The 18,556-nt window shown below is 41.9% G+C and overlaps 1 protein-coding gene across 8 annotated transcripts in view; it reads right to left on the bottom strand.

The window, feature by feature from the left end:
• Positions 1 to 14,688, bottom strand: part of UVSSA (UV stimulated scaffold protein A) — a 93,553-nt gene extending 78,865 nt beyond the window's left edge. For 4 of the 8 annotated variants that reach the window (XR_012158765.2, XR_012158766.2, XR_012158764.2 and 1 more), the window contains exons 1-7: positions 14,545 to 14,687; positions 13,916 to 14,013; positions 13,173 to 13,503; positions 6,567 to 6,687; positions 4,949 to 5,386; positions 3,686 to 3,795; positions 2,651 to 2,779 (exon numbers count right to left, since the gene is read on the bottom strand). Coding sequence is in view for 3 of the 8 variants with exons in the window: in XM_073342785.2 (XP_073198886.2) it covers positions 2,651 to 2,779; positions 3,686 to 3,795; positions 4,949 to 5,386; positions 6,567 to 6,687; positions 13,173 to 13,503; positions 13,916 to 14,013 (1,227 nt within the window). In the remaining 5 variants the exon portion in view is untranslated. Of the gene's footprint in view, positions 1 to 2,650; positions 2,780 to 3,685; positions 3,796 to 4,948; positions 5,387 to 6,566; positions 6,688 to 13,172; positions 13,504 to 13,915; positions 14,014 to 14,143; positions 14,515 to 14,544 lie in introns of those variants that run through there. The other 4 variants (XR_012158763.2, XR_012158762.2, XM_073342783.2 and 1 more) reach the window with 3 other exon arrangements.
• Between the last annotated feature and the right edge of the window lie 3,868 nt (positions 14,689 to 18,556).

An 18,556-nucleotide genomic window follows, 5' to 3' on the forward strand; every position in this document is an offset into this window, starting at 1 on the left:
CAGACTACATAGAACTGTGAGTGACTGCTCATCTTTTATGCAAAGGCGTGGGTAGCTGGGACTACAAACCCATTTTGATCTGAGGAGCCACTATTGATAGAGCCTCCATTCTTGCTGGTCTATTAAAGAACAGGGTAACTGCATAAAAATAGTGCGAATCCTCCCTATGTTGCCACTGCAGCAGTCATGGATGCAAATTTTGTAAGTCCCTAACATTCTGTTTTACATTTTGCCACTTTGGTGGTACCACTAAAATAAAATATGTTCTCCCTGAAAGATACAGACATGACTTTAATAGGGAGTCTTGACAACACTTAAGGAGATGAGCAGATATGCAAACAATTCTCCTGTACCTAGCGTGATAATCTTCATCTAACACCATTTACTTTGCAGATTGCAATTGCTCCCTGGTACATAACAATAACTTGATATCAATTGTCATAACATACACCTTATGTTAGATCTACAGCAGACAGAAACTTACAAGTCATCTTTTCCACAATAACCATCCTACTTGGTTTATTTCTTCTCTTCAGTTCTTGCATGGTCTCACCTCCCTCTTATTTCTGCACATGCTGCATATCTACACTCCTGGCTGTGCCATTCTGCTGACTCAGTGTGCTAGCAGTTACATGTAAAATCTGCTAATGTCCTGATCTTTGCAGTGCTGTATGTAGATTAATGCTCAGTGATCAGGATATCAGTACATTTCTCTTAGCTCAAGGGATACAGAGGACAGCACCAAAAGAGAGCAAGACTGTTTTATGGTAAGGACTAAGACTCGGACTCTACAAAGATTTATACGGGGCTGATGTTCACGAATTTGAGTTAGCGCCAGTGGAAGGACTCACGCTGTATGAAGTTAAGTATGGGCGTAAGTCCCAGCAGGATCAGGGCACAACATTCTTTGTTTGATAGGCCTTGCTGGACCATTGGACTTTGACAACATTTTAAAAAAAATGTAAAAATCCATTTCCTTCTAAAAGTTTCAACTAAATAATCCAACACACAGAGAAACCATAGGCTTTTTATGAAAATGCTTCTGCAGCTCATTAACCCCCTCATTCACAGCTTAAATTTAAGTAACTCAGCACTAGTTAAGAACAAGTTTGGGCATTTCCCCATGAAAGAAATGGAAGAATTACTATTCATTTATTTTCCAACGTCCCTTAACAAGTTCCATGCCTTAAATTCTATTAAGATGTCAAATAATACTGCGTTCAAAATAAGCGAATTATTAAATATTTCCCTTTTCCTAGCTGCCTGCTCTACAACATTTGAACCTGACAACAAACAATGGTGAACAAGAATGGTAACAGCACTATTTTATGCTACTCATAGAATGAAGGCTTGAATGTCTTTCAAATCTGATAAAAAAAGACAGTAACCAATATTCTGGGCAGAGGGCCAGCATGTGCAGCCTTTCCCATAAAAAAGACAACAGGGATGGCAGCAACTATGCTGACTCCTCCATAGCTAGTTATGTGTTTTCCCATTGACGGGAAAGCAGTGGCAAGAGAGTCTTCTGAAATATTACCTTTCGTTCAGCATTGGCATTTGTAGCTGGATAGTATACATAGCCAGGACCCTGCTGTACCAGGGAGATGTGCTGGGACCCAGAAATTCAAAAATCCCAATCTGGCCTTGTCTATGCAGCCAAACAGAGTTTAACAACAGTTGATGAACTTCACTGTGGCTGAATCAGACTAACAATTTAGTCTAGCCTGCAGTGACAGAGATAAACTGTTATAACCCACTTAAAAGCCATGTTTTACTCCTGGACACTCTGACCTAAAATAATTAGTTTTTAAAAAAATATAGTTTGGCCATTTATACCAAACAATATAATAAGCGCTATTTGACCACAAACAAGTTTAACAATTCTTAGTAAACTCTGTTGTTTTAGACGTATAGATGGGGCCACTGACTTCTTCTGTGGCTTTGGACAAATCATCTAATCTCTCTGCCTCGGTTTCTTCACATAGTAAAATAGTAGTTAGCGCTAACTGACTTCTTCTGTGGCATAGTAAAATGAGGATATTACAATTTACTCATTTCACAAAATTTTCACTCGGAATAACCTTTGTGAAACACTCTGAGCATTAAAGCACCATGTGATAGCTAATTATTATGAGAGGCTTCCAAGTCTGTCACCCAACCTCTGTAGATTATAAGCACTGTAAATCAGGGACCACTTCTTTTTTTCTGACTTGTGACGTGTTGGCATAATTTTGCATGTTTCAAAATAAAATGGTAACAACAATATGTATTGTAATGAGAGAAGACAAACGCGAACACAGAAGAGACCAAGGACACAATACAAACTGTTCATGAAGAAACTGGGACTAAACAGAATTCTAAAATTTAACTACCTCACTATATAAAAAAAAATGAAGATAGCCAGTGTTAATGTTCTATCTAATAACGAAGACCCCGACTCTGCAAACATTTATGCATGTGCTTAACTTGGCTCACGTAGGTAGTCATATTGGAGTCAAAAGGATTACTCAAATATACAGAGTTAAGCACATGCTTAAGTGTTTGCGAGAATTAGGGCCTACAAGGAAATGTTTTGACAGCATTTTTTTTTCTGTGCGCAAATCAAGTGTTTGAGAGTCTACTCAAAAAATGTTTAATTTTAAACACTCACCACTTTTCTTTTCCTCTCTTTATAGTCAATGTTCATTTCCTTATGTTTCTCCATAGCAGTCTCTAATTTTTTCTTAAAATCAATGGCACATCTTAGACAACCATCATTTATTCCTGCTCTGGTGAACAACTACAAAGCAAGAGATATACATTCTTATTATTTCTGCTACACACATCCCCAAGAAAGAAAAAAATTCTTTGTTTTCATCCATTTGTAACATGCCATGCAATAAAGCAGTTTGCTCTTACGCTAAGTAATCACTGGTGATCCCAATTCTCTCCTTTACCCGCACTTCTTTCAAAACCTTTTTTTAACTGGGGTAGTAAGAGCTGATAACAGCAGCTAGAGTCAACCAAGGAGTAGGCAGATGCATTACAAGTTTTCCTCTGTGAGTGCACCTCACCATACAAAATTGCTATCCCCTGCAACGGACACTTGAGCAGAGACTACCAATTGTGTTGAATGAAAAAGTGATTTTCTAATGTTGACTTAGCTCAAAGACATTCATTTTCACTTTAAACCTATCATATAGGCCATATTTAAACTGACATCTCCAAAAATGAAAAGCTCATGCACTGTGCTAGGTAGTTTAAGCAATGTTGAATGCACTCAAATAAAAGTGATGCAACACTGACAGCCAGTTTCTAACTCAGATTTATATTTAGCCAATTACTACCACCCTGCCTGCCTCACATACTTATACCAATTACTTTTTCTCAGTTTAATTTGCTTTGTTTAGTTTTCTTCAGACTTTACCCTCCCCTTCTTTTATTGCTTGTTATTGTTTTTGCCATACGTACAGACCAAAGATTCAACACATAAGTACACATAAGCCTCTATTTTGCACCCAGATGCTAAGTTTGGTGCAGCCACACCATCTTTAGGCTTTTGTAACTTTTGGCAAGATGGTCTTTACGTGGGTCCCCAAATTACATGGTTTCATAATGGGTGTTAGCATTTTATGGAAGACAGGCTGAAAGCAAGCAGAAGAAGAGAAAGAGCTTTTTTGATTTTTCTTGGCAGAAGTCATTTCACCTGAATCCAAGACTGCACAGATGGCAAGAATTTATTTCTGATGAGTTTGTGTGCATCTATGATATTGTTTATTATGGCAGTATTGTCTTCATTCTCACACACTTTCACATCTGTTGAAAAGGGAGGAAAAAATATACAAGCATATCTTTAGCATCTTCACTGAGAACCGACAATATAAGTGGAGATGGCAGACATGAAACTTTCTAACATAACTGATCTCTTCAGAGATGAGTCACAATATTACTATGTTCAGCATTAATGCTAAAAATACTTAACCCAAAGACCAAAGAGAAAGGAGGGAAAATGCTTTTATTGTGCTGAATAACTCTGAAAAAGGGCTGCTAAACCAACACAGCTTAGGCATCACCATACAAATCAAGGATATAATTGTAATGCAATAGTGACTAGAGGTTCCAATCAGGGATCTGGACTCTACTGTGCTGGGTACAGTACAAACATAATGAAAAGTTGGTCCCTGCCCCAAACAACAACTCTAGGAGACTGATTTTCAAAACGGCAGGAATGCAGTTACCTGTGCAAAAAATGCACCTGCCCATTAAGCTTTCACAATTCCCTGAGATGTATGCAGAAATGGCCAATTATATCTCTTACTAGCCATTTACATGTGAAATTGTAGTTAACTGTATGCACATGTACAGTTTACAGTAAGGCACCAGACTTTTTAAAAATCAAGCATAAAGTGTACCTGACTTTTCTACAAATAACTCAACCTCTTGAAATGATATTAAGAATCATATTTTAAAATCCTTGCTATCAGGACCCTATTCACTATTTTATGAAAAGTCTTTACAAAGTGTTGAGAGTTTGATTGCCATATTAAAAAATGTTTCCCCACTATAACTCAAGCATATTATTGTAGGGTCATGACTGAGGTCACTAATTTTAAAGAGGTGAGTGCTGAAAGCATTGAAACACCACCTTCTTCTCCCCCTCCAAATAAAGTTATATACATCCTGCAAACAGAATGCAAGCAATTCAGAACAGGAAACCTGTCTTATTCTAGGTGCTGTAATACATTAACAATGCCATATACTAAATCTTAACCAAAATGGTTGATTAGTAAAATCTGTAAAGCATGTCCAACACAATCTGCATTGAAGGATGGTTACTAGATGAGTGGCCAGAAGTAAAGGGGATCTTCTAGAAAGGGCTAAAATATAAAATATTAAATTTTGCAGTTAATGTCTCACAACTTCATATACAGACATTCTCAAGCTGGCTGTGTGGTACAGTACTAGGTACCTGTGGAGATTTCAAGGTTGAGAGCGTATTTATGAGAACCAAGCCCATGGTTCCTAACAAAGGTTTCACAGTCATCATCATCGGTGGCAGCAGCAATTATTTCAGCTTCTGAACATTCCCCTCTGTCCGTTTCCTTTTGCTCAGGCAGCCCCAACTCTTCATTCAGGTCCCTGTTTCTGTCAACTATTAGACATGGGGAAACAGAAGGAAGGTCCTTGCTGCAACAAGGCTGTTCATCATCCATTTGTCCAAGCAAAGATGGCTGGCGATCTGCTATCTGCATGGATAAGGAGGAAGTAGGTTTGTTCTCATTAGCAGTCTTCTCTGTGACAGGTTCTAACTCTGCATCATTCACAGTGAAGTCAAATGGATCTGGCATCAAAAGCCGGAAACAATTCTCCATCTCTGTCAGAGTGTCTTGGATTTCCTGGGACATTTCTGTCAGGAGATAATTGTTTTAGAATATTACTACATGCGATACAAAATGTCTACAGCTCGGAAGTGGAACAAACTCTCTTTCCCATTCCCCAGTATGAGAAGCCAATACAATGCTTGCAATGTAAGCATACCTGTCAAAGGGGCAATTCATTTATCTTTATATCAGTAATACATTCCTATGCACATGGGTCCTCATGCCTGCCTTCCGCCCCTCCAAATGTCCCCCACATCAAACTAATAATATTCTTTGGTCTCAAGAGGTACAAAATAGAAACAACTCTCTTTCCTATCCCCTGAAAATCTGAAAATCTCAAAGCATTATCAAAGATGGCCTTTTAATTATTTCATAAAATATGAAGTAGAGCAGATGGATTGGTAAGGTTATTCTCAGCAACGACACTGGGTAATAATCCTACAGTCCTGGAAATTATGCTGTTATAGCTGGCTACTGATGAATCTATGAGTAACAACCCAGACACATTTCAGCTAAAAATGACTTTAGGAAACTTAAGAGTCAGTTTTAAACTCCATGTCCATGCATAACTGTCCATAGCGCACAGCCACACAAGTATTCATAGCGCACACGCAAAAAGTATTTGAAAGTGAAACCAACACTTAAAAACTATATGGTAAGAATCTCCACACCACACACACACACTCTCTCTCATTCTTCAGTTTTGTGGAAATTAGTTTGCTATAAAACCTTTGCTTAAAGAAACAGCCCTCCAGTACACACAGATATCCATGGTACTTTTGCTGGACCTCTTATACCACGTACAGGACTCCTGCAGTGGTATTTAGCAATGCCTTTTGGAACACAGATACTCTACATGAAACACCTGAATCAGAAGATACTTAAATCACATGTCTAACTTTAAGCATGTGAATACAGCCGTTGACTTCAACGGGACTCTTCACATGCTTAAATTTACACATATATCTAAGTTCTTTACTGAATCAGGGCCCAAGACACTTAATTACCTTCTTTTGTATCATCCCGCGTTCTACCTGAAGTAGCACTACATCACTTGCTTTTTTTACCCTACATTATGTCTACATATGCATTACTTTCCTCATCCGCTTCTACAGCCCATTACCACTTGGATAGCTGCTTTCTTGGAGGCTGTATTTTATATAGCATAATTCCTTAATAAACTTCAAAGTTTTCAAAACATCTCACCTTCCATTTCTTTTTCAGCTCTTTTGGCTTTCTCTTTGTAAATGTTATCTAATCGTTTCTGTTTCTCCTCCTCCCTTCTCCTTTCAGCCAGAGTTCTGACATTTACGTCTTGAAAATCCACCTGAGGAGGAATTGAAGAAAAAGCGTTATATTCATTGTAAGAAAGAAACACTCCCAACATTCCTGTCTTTGATGAAATATCCTCTAACACGGTGGCTCTCAAAGCTGATCCGTCACTTGTTCAGGGAAAGCCCCTGGTGGGCCGGACCGGTTTGTTTACCTGCCGCGTCCTCAGGTTTGGCCAATCACAGCTCCCACTGGCCGCAGCTCGTTGCCCTGGCCAATGGGGGCTGCAGGAAGCAGCACAGGCCAAGGGACATGCTGGCCACCCTTCCCACAGCTCCCATTGGCCTGGAGTGGTAGGTAAACAAACCGGTCTGGCCCGCCAGGGGCTTTCCCTGAACAAGCAGCGGACCGGCTTTGAGAACCACTGCTCTAACATCAGTGATGAGTCGGTCTCTCCATACTACTACTTTTTATTGCTCCTTCTCCCAGAAACAACAACTGTGGTAACTTTTTTTATTAGTGATTGCTGAGAATCAAAGGCATTAAGAAGGGAAAATGAGATCATAGGAAGCAGAAACCTGAACATTCTCTTCTGTCTGAGACCAAAGAGAGGAATCTATCTTTGATGTACGCTTTATAATTTTGGGAGGCCCTCACTTACAGTAATGGGGAGTGCAAAAACTAATGCTAGGTTGACCTATATAACAAGAATTTTAGAGTAAAAGCCAAAATGGCTACTTGCACACACTTTTCCCAATAACTTCACATGCAAGGAAACCAAGCAGTCCAGGAGCTAGCCATATCCTCTGCAACATGGAGTTAAATCACTGAATTTTGGCTTTTACACTAAATTTCCTGGCTTTGGTGGATTTTTCTCAAAATCTTATTTTTTATTTTACTCCTACTTTATTTCTTATTTTTAAAGCACAGAACACGATTTAAGTCATGCACCTTACAGTAGCTCCAAGTACTGCTTTGATTTTATTAATTTTAAATGTTAGGTTTTTTGCTTTGTTGTTTTAATTTGCCCATAAAAAGGCCTGAGAATTTAAATTTTTTTCCTTCCAAAAAATTATATTCTGATGTGAAAATCTATGAGCTAGCACTAAGAAAAAGCTGAATTTTGGTTGCTTTAGACCAGGGGCAGGCGAGCTGATTTTCAGTGGCACTCACACTGCCCGAGTCCTGGCCACAGTCCAGGGGGCTCTGCATCTAAATTTAATTTTAAATGAAGCTTCTTAAACATTTTTAAAACCTTATTTACTTTACATACAACAATAGTTTAGTTATATATTAAAGACTTATAGAAAGAGACCTTCTAAAAACGTTAAAATGTATTACTGGCAAGCGAAACCTTAAATTAGAGTGAATAAATTAAGACTCGGCACACTACTTCTGAAAGGTTGCCAACCTCTGCTTTAGACCTTATAGTTTAGTTACATGAGACATCTCATATTGCAAGTTACTGAGTACCATCAACTAACTTCCATTAACTTCAATGAGAGAGACAAGGTAGGTGAGGTAATTTATTTTATTGGACCAACTTCTGTTGGTGAAAGAGACAAGCTTTTATGCCACACAGAGCTCTTCTACAATGTACTAACTTCAATGTTAGTTTATATTGTAAAGTGCTATGCAAGGAATACTTAGGAACTATTATTCTAATGGAATTAGCAATCCCTCCCCAGATGCTAAATTCACATTCTGAACATCCAGATGAAATTTTCTTTGGTCATAATTGTTGTACATGAAACAAACCATATTTCAAAATAAAATGATGTTTCTGAGATTTTGTTTTTCTGTGATGTAAAGACCACAAGGGCCTCAAGATCATGTGCTTTAGATCACCGCCCTTTTTCACATGACTATAATTAATTATAGTAGGAGTGCAAAATCTGACACACATAATAAATGCCTGTATCATTTGAAGACCAAACAATAGGTGTGTAGCGAACAAGCATCCCTTTTTGCTTCCTCCAAGACCTCTCCTCGACAACATTCACCTGTACTTCACTAGTCAGGGATCAGGAAAATCAGGTCTGTTCCTGTCCTGGATTTCACACACTGTTGTCCAGTCATGTGTGTTTTTCATTTACTCTCTGTGCAATCACAGAATTATAGAATATCAGGGTTGGAAGTGACCTCAAGAGGTCATCTAGTCCAACCCCCTGCTCAAAGCAGGGCCGAACCCCAATTAAATCATCCCAGCCAGGGCTTTGTCAAGCCTGACCTTAAAAACTTCTAAGGAAGGAGATTCCACCACCTCCCTAGGTAACGCATTCCAGTGTTTCACCACCCTCCTAGTGAAAAAGTTTTTCCTAATATTCAACCTAAATCTCCCCCACTGCAACTTCAGACCATTACTCCTTGTTCTGTCATCTGCTACCACTGAGAACAGTCTAGATCCATCCTCTTTGGAACCACCCTTTCAGGTAGTTGAAAGCAGCTATCAAATCCCCCCTCAGTCTTCTCTTCCGTAGACTAAGCATCCCCAGTTTCCTCATCCTCTCCTCATAACTCATGTGTTCCAGTCCCCTAATCATTTTTGTTGCCCTTCGCTGGACTCTTTCCAATTTTTCCACATCCTTCTTGTAGTGTGGGGCCCAAAACTGGACACAGTACTCCAGATGAGACCTCACCAATGTCGAATAGAGGAGAACGATCACGTCCCTCGACCTGCTGGCAATGCCCCTACGTATACATCCCAAAATGCTATTGGCCTTCTTGACAACAAGGGCACACTGTTGACACACATCCAGCTTCTCGTCCACTGTAACCCCTACGTCCTTTTCTGCAAAACTGCTGCCGAGCCATTCGGTCCCTAGTCTGTAGCGGCTGGATTCTTCCGTCCTAAGTGCAGGACTCTGCACTTGTCCTTGTTGAACTTCATCAGATTTCTTTTGGCCCAATCCTCCAATTTGTCTAGGTCCCTCTGTATCCTATCCCTACCCTCCAGCATATTTACCTCTCCTCCCAGTTTAGTGTCATCTGCAAACTTGCTGAGGGTGCAATCCACACCATCCTCCAGATCATTTATGAAGATACTGAACAAAACCGGCCCCAGGACCAACCCTTGGGGCACTCCACTTGATACCAGCTGCTAACTAGACATGGAGCCATTGATCACTACCCGTTGAGCCCGACAATCTAGCCAGCTTTCTATCAACCTTATAGTCCATAAATCATTGACACATTACTTAAGCCCCAATTCAGCAAAGCACTTACACATTTGTTTGACTTTAAGCACAGATTTAAATTCTACTGAAGTCAATGGGAGTTAATCACCAACCACAGGTCTTTGAGTCTTAGCACATGAACATACGTATTTTGCTCTATCAAGGCCTTAATCTTCTTGTGTATCAAATACTACCTTACCACACAGGAATGAAGTGAGACTTAACTAATATTTGTAAACTGCTTGAAGCTAAGTGGTGGGGTAGGCAATATTCCAGTTTTACAAAGTAACTGACACACAGAGGGACTTGCAATATAGTAAATTTAAGGGGGAAAATTGCATGTATATCTACAGACAGACAAAGGTAGTTGCATGAATACACCTGATTTTGATTCCCCTCATCAGTGTTAGTGGTTTTACAAATCAAATTTGCTTTTTAGAAATATTTCTTTCCCCACATTGTGTGTGTGGCTCTTTCAGTGAGCAAAGAAAATTGTATACAGTGATGTCAGACATACAAAGTAAATAAATGGAAATAAAACCCAGAAAGTTTCCTCTGATCTTTAATTATAATAAGTGCATCTAACATTAGTAGGTAACATTTAAATAGGATTTTTGACTTGTGAAAAGGTTGCACAGTGAGCTAGTGACATAGTCAGAATTAGAACCCCAGACTCCCCAAATCCCAGTCCTGTGCTCTCATTGTGGTACCTCTCATACAGCAGTTTCATCCTTACCTAGGCCAAGTGGTGCCCAAACTTTTTACACAGGAGGGCCACATAAAGCTAAGCACAACCTTGTGTAGGCCTGTAGGCCAAACAGATTCTACATATTTTAATAAGGTTTAACGTCACCTGTATTGATTTACAGATAGGTTGTTTCTACATACAGTATTGTCTATTTACACACTTGTGTGGATTAAAATGATGTAAACACGATAAAACACTAATGAATCAGCCATTAGTATATTGTGTTGAAGTAGGCCGCGGTTGTCATAAAATGCTCTGGTGGGCATTGTACTGCCTGAGAGCCATAGGTTGGGCACCTCTAACATAGGGAAAGAGCATCTAAAAAGCTAAAATACAATTACCCTACGTTAGCTCAGTGGGTTTGAGAAATTATGCTGGGTGTCTTTGCTTAGATCAGAGTCAGCCTCTACTGGTCCCAGCAGTAGGTGCCTTTTCCTTTGTGCTAGTCAGACCCCATTCCTTACATATCCTAAAATTATCTTTGCTTCTTTTACTATTACTGAACATTGAGCAGAGGTCTTTGTTAGAACTGATGCAATCCTCAGATTAGTATAGAGAAGATACTGATTAGAAGTAGGGAGGTAATATTACAATTATATATAGCATGAGTGAGACTATTACTAGAATTTTGTGTCCAGCACTGTACTTGGGAAATAAAACTACAAAGAATAATTCAAGGTCTTGAAAACCTGCTTTATAGCAAGATTCAAGAAACCCAATCTATTTAGTTTATCCAAGAGAAGGTTAACAAGCATCTTGATCATGGTCTACAGATACTGACATGTGTAACAGAAGTATTAGTAGAAGACTCTAATTTAACACAAAGGGATAAGATCCAATGTCATGAAACTGAAACTAGACAGATTCAGATTAGAAATAACAGTGCTAATTGACAGTCAAGGCAATCAGCCATTGCAACTACTTATCTTCAAATGTTGTGGAATCTCTGACTTAAAGTCTTCAAATCAAGATAGGATGTCTTTTCTAAAAGGTATGGGCTTGGTGGAATAAAGTTCTATGGCTTGTTATTAGTCAGATTATTAGATTGTCATAATGGTCTCTTTCTCTCTTGATAATCTATGAGCTGTCCACAGTGATGTCTAGTACTTTTCCTAGAACAGTAGTGATTTTAGAACCCCAAGAGATGTATCCGTAGTTCAAATGTCCTCCAATGTGACTTTGCATTTATCTGCCGTTGTGTTACCTAATCACCAAGCTTGGGTATGCCCTCTGAAGTTCCTCAGTATTCTAATTGTAACTAACCAAGAGTTGTGTCTCATCTCCAAATTCTCATGTCATTTTTCATCCTCTTTTACAAATTATTAAACACCAGTCCTAATAAAGCGCTCTATGCCATCCCACTATTAGCCCTTTGCTATAATGAAGGTTGACCAATGGTGTTCTTAACTATCTGGTTTCTGATCCATGATAGTATTTCTCTCCCTCCCCACCACATGACTACTTAGCCCATTAGTAGATCTAAAGGCAGGAAGCTGAAGCGAGACAAATTCAGACTGGAATTAAGGCTGAATTTTGAACAGTAAGGGTATTTAACCACTGGAACAATTTACCAAGGGATGTGGTGGATTCTCCATCACTATCAAATTTTAAAATGAAGACTGGATGTTTTTTTAAGAGATATACTTTATTTCAAACAGGAACTAATTCAGGGAAGTACTATGGCCTGTGTGATACAGGAGATCAGACTAACTGATCACAATGGTCCCTTCTGACCTTATAATTTATTAATCTAGCCATACGTGACCACAGGCTATACACCAGCTGGCTTCAGCTGAGAAGGAAAGAGCCAAACATCATCCATGTATTGAAACACCAGATTGTACATCCCCTCTAGCCCACCTAATAAGTTATGTACCCACTGAACACGAAGGTTATTAAAGAAACAGAATCCTGAAGAACCCCAAGAGATCATGTGGCACTGAATGACTGTTCCTTTATTAATGAGATCCAACAGGACAGTGGATAAAGAATGAACATTGATATTCCAGCATCAATATAGAAAGGGTATATTTAACGCTCTGATTAGTAGCATATGAAGTAGTATATAAACTTTGCAAGGCAGTTATTAGCGAACAGGGGGAAAAAAACAAGAAATACAAAATGTATTATAGTGTCTCATTTCTTGTTACTGCCTTTGATTTACACCTCTAGAAAAATAAAATCTGTGTTGAAGTGAGTTTTAGGTATTGTAACACAAGGAAAGACCTACCCAAATAGGGAATTTACACTCTCTAATCTGAAGCAGTAAAATAAGACATATATTGTAGGAAAAGCTTACAGGTTGTCCTGTAATTAAAAAAAACACAAAATTTAAAAAAAAAAAAGTCCTTAGCAGTATGGAAAGAACTTAGGTTACAGCAGGGAAAAAAGCTTAACTTAGTATCTAAATTTCAACAAAGAAGTGAGCAAGAAAAGCCAGTATTCACATTTGTCCAAAGAGAGAGAGACCTCAGCTTTGTTTCCAGCATATATCCCTTTATATTAGCTTACAGTGGAGAAATCAACATGTTCCAGAAATCAGCCTTATCTTTCTAAGTCAGAACCTAATGAGTAGATGTGGAGAAGTAAACATGTAGAAGTAAACAAACAAAATACCTTCTTGTTCTGTTTTAAGAAATGGTATCCTAGGGAGAGTTTCTTGTAGGCCTCTCCATATTTCTCATGCCAATCTTGAACAGATTTAATGGCTGTTTTTTTCAGTTTTTGTGCTACTTCTTTTGGTGGGGGAAGAGGCTGCTCATGGTCTGTTTCAATTGTGAGCTCCAAGAATTCTTGAAAATTTGAAATAATTAACGTCCTAAATTGATGTGACCGGGTGAAGAGCTCATCCACAATTTGAAAAGCTGAGAAGCGTATCTCTGCATGTTCTTGATTCAGCTGTGTCATCAGTAGACGATACGCATGGTTAATATGTTCGTCTGAAGATCTTTTGAAAAGTAACAAACATTATCAACACAAGTACAACCACCAGTGAGTTTTTTGTTCTTTTACCCATTAAAAATATAATTTAACAGAATAAAAAAGTTTTCTGTTTTGACATGAGATTAAAAGTATTTACCTCCCAAAAAATCACCCCCAAAAAACTCAATGGGAGTCTTTTAACAAGTTTTGGAGAAAACCCACCATCACCCATTATTCTATGAATTTCCCTAAACTTTCAAGGCAGCAATCAATTCCAAAGCGTTGCTTAAAGCAAAAAGAAGAGTCTGGAAGAGGCCAGACTAAGGGGTCACTGTGACCTGTTTTTTATATGAAACAGTGGAAGATGATAAAATGCTAGCGAGAACAGCCCTATGCCAATATGTTCCTCAAGCAAAGAATTTAACCATGCTTCATACTTGCAGATTTTCTTTAGCTCTTTCATTTTCTCTGGATTCAGTTGAGGCTCTCCTGAGGTTGTGAGGTCCTCGACCAGCTGAGAGAGCTTTTGGTCCATCTGCAGAAACTCATAAAACAGAGATAAATAAGATCACGTTTTATTTGCCTGGCATTAATATTTTGACTGGGTGCTTTCATATATATTTAACATTTCCCAGGCCAGCATATTTGGTATTCTGCTACATTACCTGAACCAGTGCTTATACCCTCATCTTGACCTGACCAGTTTTACTACAATACTTTATAGACTGGGAGCATTCTGACAGCTTTCAGAGTCGCAGCTGTGTTAGTCTGTATCCTTAAACAGAACAGGAGTACTTGTGGCACCTTAGTCTCCAAGACTGGGAGCAGATACACTTGCCAAAGTCAACCACAGAGGAGGGCCAGCCATGGTACCCCCCAGCGACGGAGGAAGCCGGCGCCACCCCACACACAGGTGCTGGAACGAGGGGCGGCCGCACCCCCCGGGCTTGGTTTCCAGCATACGCAGAGTCCACAGCTTGGCGCGACGGCTCGGCGCAGCCCCGGGGATACAGAACCAGCCCCGCCCCGCCCCTCCCGCGCCGGCCACAGCGGCGGCGCCACCTACCCTCGCTCCAGCCGACGCTCCGCGCGGACCGGAAACGGGGCGCGGCCCTCGCACCTCCTGGCCTCGGTATCACGAAGCCCAACGCCCGCCGCTGCGGGATGACGTTCCGTAACCGTCACTCGGCTGCGCCCGGCCTCCGCCCGGGATGGGCGGGGCCTGGGGGCGGGGTCTCAGATAGAGGCAGCGGCGAGCGCGCGCGCCACCGCGCCACGGCGCGGCCCGGAGAGAGCGTGGGAGCGCGCGGGCCGGAAGGGGGCGCGGAGCCGCTCACGCCGGGGCGGGGAGTACGGGACATAGAGCCCCCCGTGGGCCAAGGGCCCAGAGACCCCGGGGCGTAGGGGCGTAGGGGGCACGGAGCTGCCCGTGGGCCAAGGGCCCAGAGACGTAGGGGTATAAGGGGCACGCAGCTGCCAAGGGCCCAGAGACACTGGGGCGAGGGGCGTAGGGGGCACGGAGCTGCCCGTGGGCCAAGGGCCCAGAGACGTAGGGGTATAAGGGGCACGCAGCTGCCAAGGGCCCAGAGACACTGGGGCGAGGGGCGTAGGGGGCTGGCAGCTGCCCATGGGCCAAGGGCCCAGAGACGTGGGGGTATAAGGGGCACGCAGCTGCCAAGGGCCCAGAGACACTGGGGCGAGGGGCGTAGGGGGCACGGAGCTGCCCGTGGGCCAAGGGCCCAGAGACGTAGGGGTATAAGGGGCACGCAGCTGCCAAGGGCCCAGAGACACTGGGGCGAGGGGCGTAGGGGGCTGGCAGCTGCCCATGGGCCAAGGGCCCAGAGACGTAGGGGTATAAGGGGCACGCAGCTGCCCACTGGTCAAGGGCCCAGAGACGCTGAGGCGAGGGGCGTAGGGGGCACGTAGCTGCCCAGGGGCCAAGGGCCCAGAGACACCGGGGCGAGGGGCGTAGGGGGCACGCAACTGCCCATGGGGCAGGGGTCCAGAGACACCGGGGCGTAGTGGCCACGCAGCTGCCCATGAGCCAAGGGCCCAGAGACGTGGGGGTATAAGGGGCATGCAGCTGCCCGTGGGCCAAGGGCCCAGAGACGTGGGGGTTTAAGGGGCATGCAGCTGCCCATGGGTCAAGGGCCTAGAGACACAGGGGTGTGGGGGGCATGCAGCTGCCAGTGGGCCAAGGACCCAGAGATGCTGGGGCGAGGGGCGTAGGGGGCATGCAGCTGCCAGTGGGCCAGCGGCCCAGAGACTAGGGGGTGTAGGGGGCACGCAGCTACCTGTGAGCCAATGGCCCAGAGACACAGGGATGTAGGGGGTATGCAACTGCATGTGGGCCCAGGGGTTTAGGGGGCACACAGCTGCCCGTGGGCCCAGATATGCTACTGCTCAGAGTGGTGAGAGTATGGGGCATGGAGGGGCCATGACTGCAGAGATGGCAAAGCCGATTGCGGCGACCCTCAGCAAATACAAGATGCACCAGGGTTTTGGGACACCACCACCTTGGTGTCAGAGCAGCAGGCCAAGTCCGAAAGTAATTACAAGAGGATATTTCACAGGCCTTGCAGGGATTTTGGCCCTTTTGAGTGTCTTCAGCAGAGGCTAAATTCATTCAAGGGGGAAATTCTGCCAGGGTCAGAGGATGAATTTCTTTGCAACAGGGATCAGATAAGGGGATTTTCTTGCACTACTTCAGGTTGAAAAACTTCAAGGTCTTTGGAGTTACGGAAAAGAAATGAAAATCATTAATCCTTCTGGTGTCTGATACCCTTCCACCATGCTGGACTCCAGCCCCTGTTATTCCTGCTCCATATTCCATACAGTTCAATAGATCTTTAAGTCACACTGCATTAATTTACAAGCTGCTGCCTACAAACTCCATATTGTGACTGTCACATTATCTTCTGTGATGTTCGTTGCTGAGATTCATCTAGCTCCACCATTAATTTAATTTAGATGACAACCATTCTATCAACAATATTAAATACTGAATCTGGGGACCTAGCACAGTAATTTTTATGTTAAATATTTGCTGAATAATGTTCAACATACAGCAATGTAAACTACTCTCTCTGGTGCAAACCCCAGCCCCCCAAGGAAGCTAATGCAGAGGAGTTGAAGCAAGGAGGAGAAAAACAAGTGCATGTTCATGGTTCTGTACCCAGCCCAACCCCATCTCACTTTTGCATTGTAGGGTGAATTTTCTTGTGCAGACTGCAATGAAAAGATGTGGTCTGAGGGCTGCTGCATGTCCAGTAAATTGAAAGGCAGTCTCAAATGGGCCTTTAAAGCTGTTATCAACTGTCAAGTTAGAGATGGGAATAAACAATGAGATCCAATCTAGTCAATCTCCCTGCCACTTCAGGGCTGTTCCCTACCATACATTTTGTAGTGCTAAGTCCAGTCTGTCATTCTGTGATGCAAATAATGGGGCTTCTATTACTTCCTTTGGGAAGCTGTTCCACAGTTCAAGAGACTTTTATGCATCAATTTGAAGACTGTTGGGATTACAGGATTTTTGTGATGAAAGGGTTGTTGCTGTGTGGCCTTTGGAGACTAGTACAGTTTACCTATAAAGTGAGTTACGTATCCTGATTAAAGAAAGAAAAGGATAGTTTATAAAAAGTAATCAGATTTTTCACATTGAAGTCTGTAACTGATCTTATGCTGTTGCATCCGATGAAGTGAGCTGTAGCTCACGAAAGCTTATGCTCAAATAAATTGGTTAGTCTCTAAGGTGCCACAAGTACTCCTTTTCATTTTGCTCTTATACAGTACCTGTCATCTGAAGAGCTAAAAAGACCTTATGACCATTACTGTAAACCTCTCAACCCAGAGAGAGTTTGATATCCACATTTAATCAAATAAAGCAAGTGAGGTATAGAGAGGCTGCGCAGTAGTTTTCAAACTTTTTGTATTGGTGACTTCTCACACAGCAAGCCTCTGACTATGATCCCACTTATACATTAAAAATGCGGGGAGTAATTTAATGGTGGCTTTTGAATGTCAGCCCCATGGAGCTGACAGCTCACAACCACCTTGCGACCTCCTGAGGGGTCATGCCTCCCAGTTTGAGAACCGCTGGGCTAATGGGTCTAAGCATACACAAGTCCAGTTCAAGTCAATGGGAGCTGTTCAGACAGCAGTTTTATCACTTCTGAAAATTTCAGGTCTCTAATAAGTGACTTGTCTAAAGGATGCACCAGGTGATTAGTGGCAGAGTGGGAATGGAAAGCAGAAAGTTGACTCCCAGGTCTAAGCACTAGGGTCTGAACTTCATAGAGCCCTGCACTCGCTCACTGTGATCAGTTATTTTCTGCATTGCTTGTTTGTAAATTTACAAAAGTTTGATCCATTGGACTGAGCATAGGCCTGGGGAAAATGAATTCTTAAATTCTGATCCTGGCTCTGGCACTAGCTTGTGTGGAATAAAGCCAGTCATTTAATCTTTCTGTGTCTCAGTTTCCCAACCAGTAAAATGCAATGCAAATGTAAAAACTATTGAGGTTGTTGGCTGTTAGAATCCAGGGCAGCTGGATAGCTCATACTGTATGTGGCTATTAAATCTCACAAAAATTCCAAAAAAACACACATGCCCAGGATTGGGTTATTAAGGGTGTCTCGGGTGTGGAGTACATTTGCTTACACCCTAACAGAACTTGACTGATTTACTTTTCTTCTCTCCCTTCTCATTCCACACATGTTCCATAATCTTGCCTTTTCCCCCTTATTTGTTGCACAGATTTTCACCATGAGTTACAATTTGTAGGTGGTCAGGCAGTTGCAACTCTCCAAGTTATAGTACACATTGAGAATACAGCACATATTTCTCTCTTGTATAAGTGAAAGACATTAATTCTGCTACCACTGTTGACCAAATCACTTAATGGCTAGTGGTCAGTTAAAATTAATTCATTTATATTAAGAAAAAAAATTAAACTTGCAAATTATGCCCACTGCATTTCCCCAGGTTCCTGTCATTATTACCTTTGATTTGCCCTCTTAAAGAACATTCAGAGATACTTACTAAGAAAAAACATGGGAAGGAATGTAAACTCATGCTT

This window comes from Lepidochelys kempii, chromosome 4, assembly GCF_965140285.1.
Source record: "Lepidochelys kempii isolate rLepKem1 chromosome 4, rLepKem1.hap1, whole genome shotgun sequence".
NCBI lineage: Eukaryota > Metazoa > Chordata > Testudines > Cheloniidae > Lepidochelys > Lepidochelys kempii.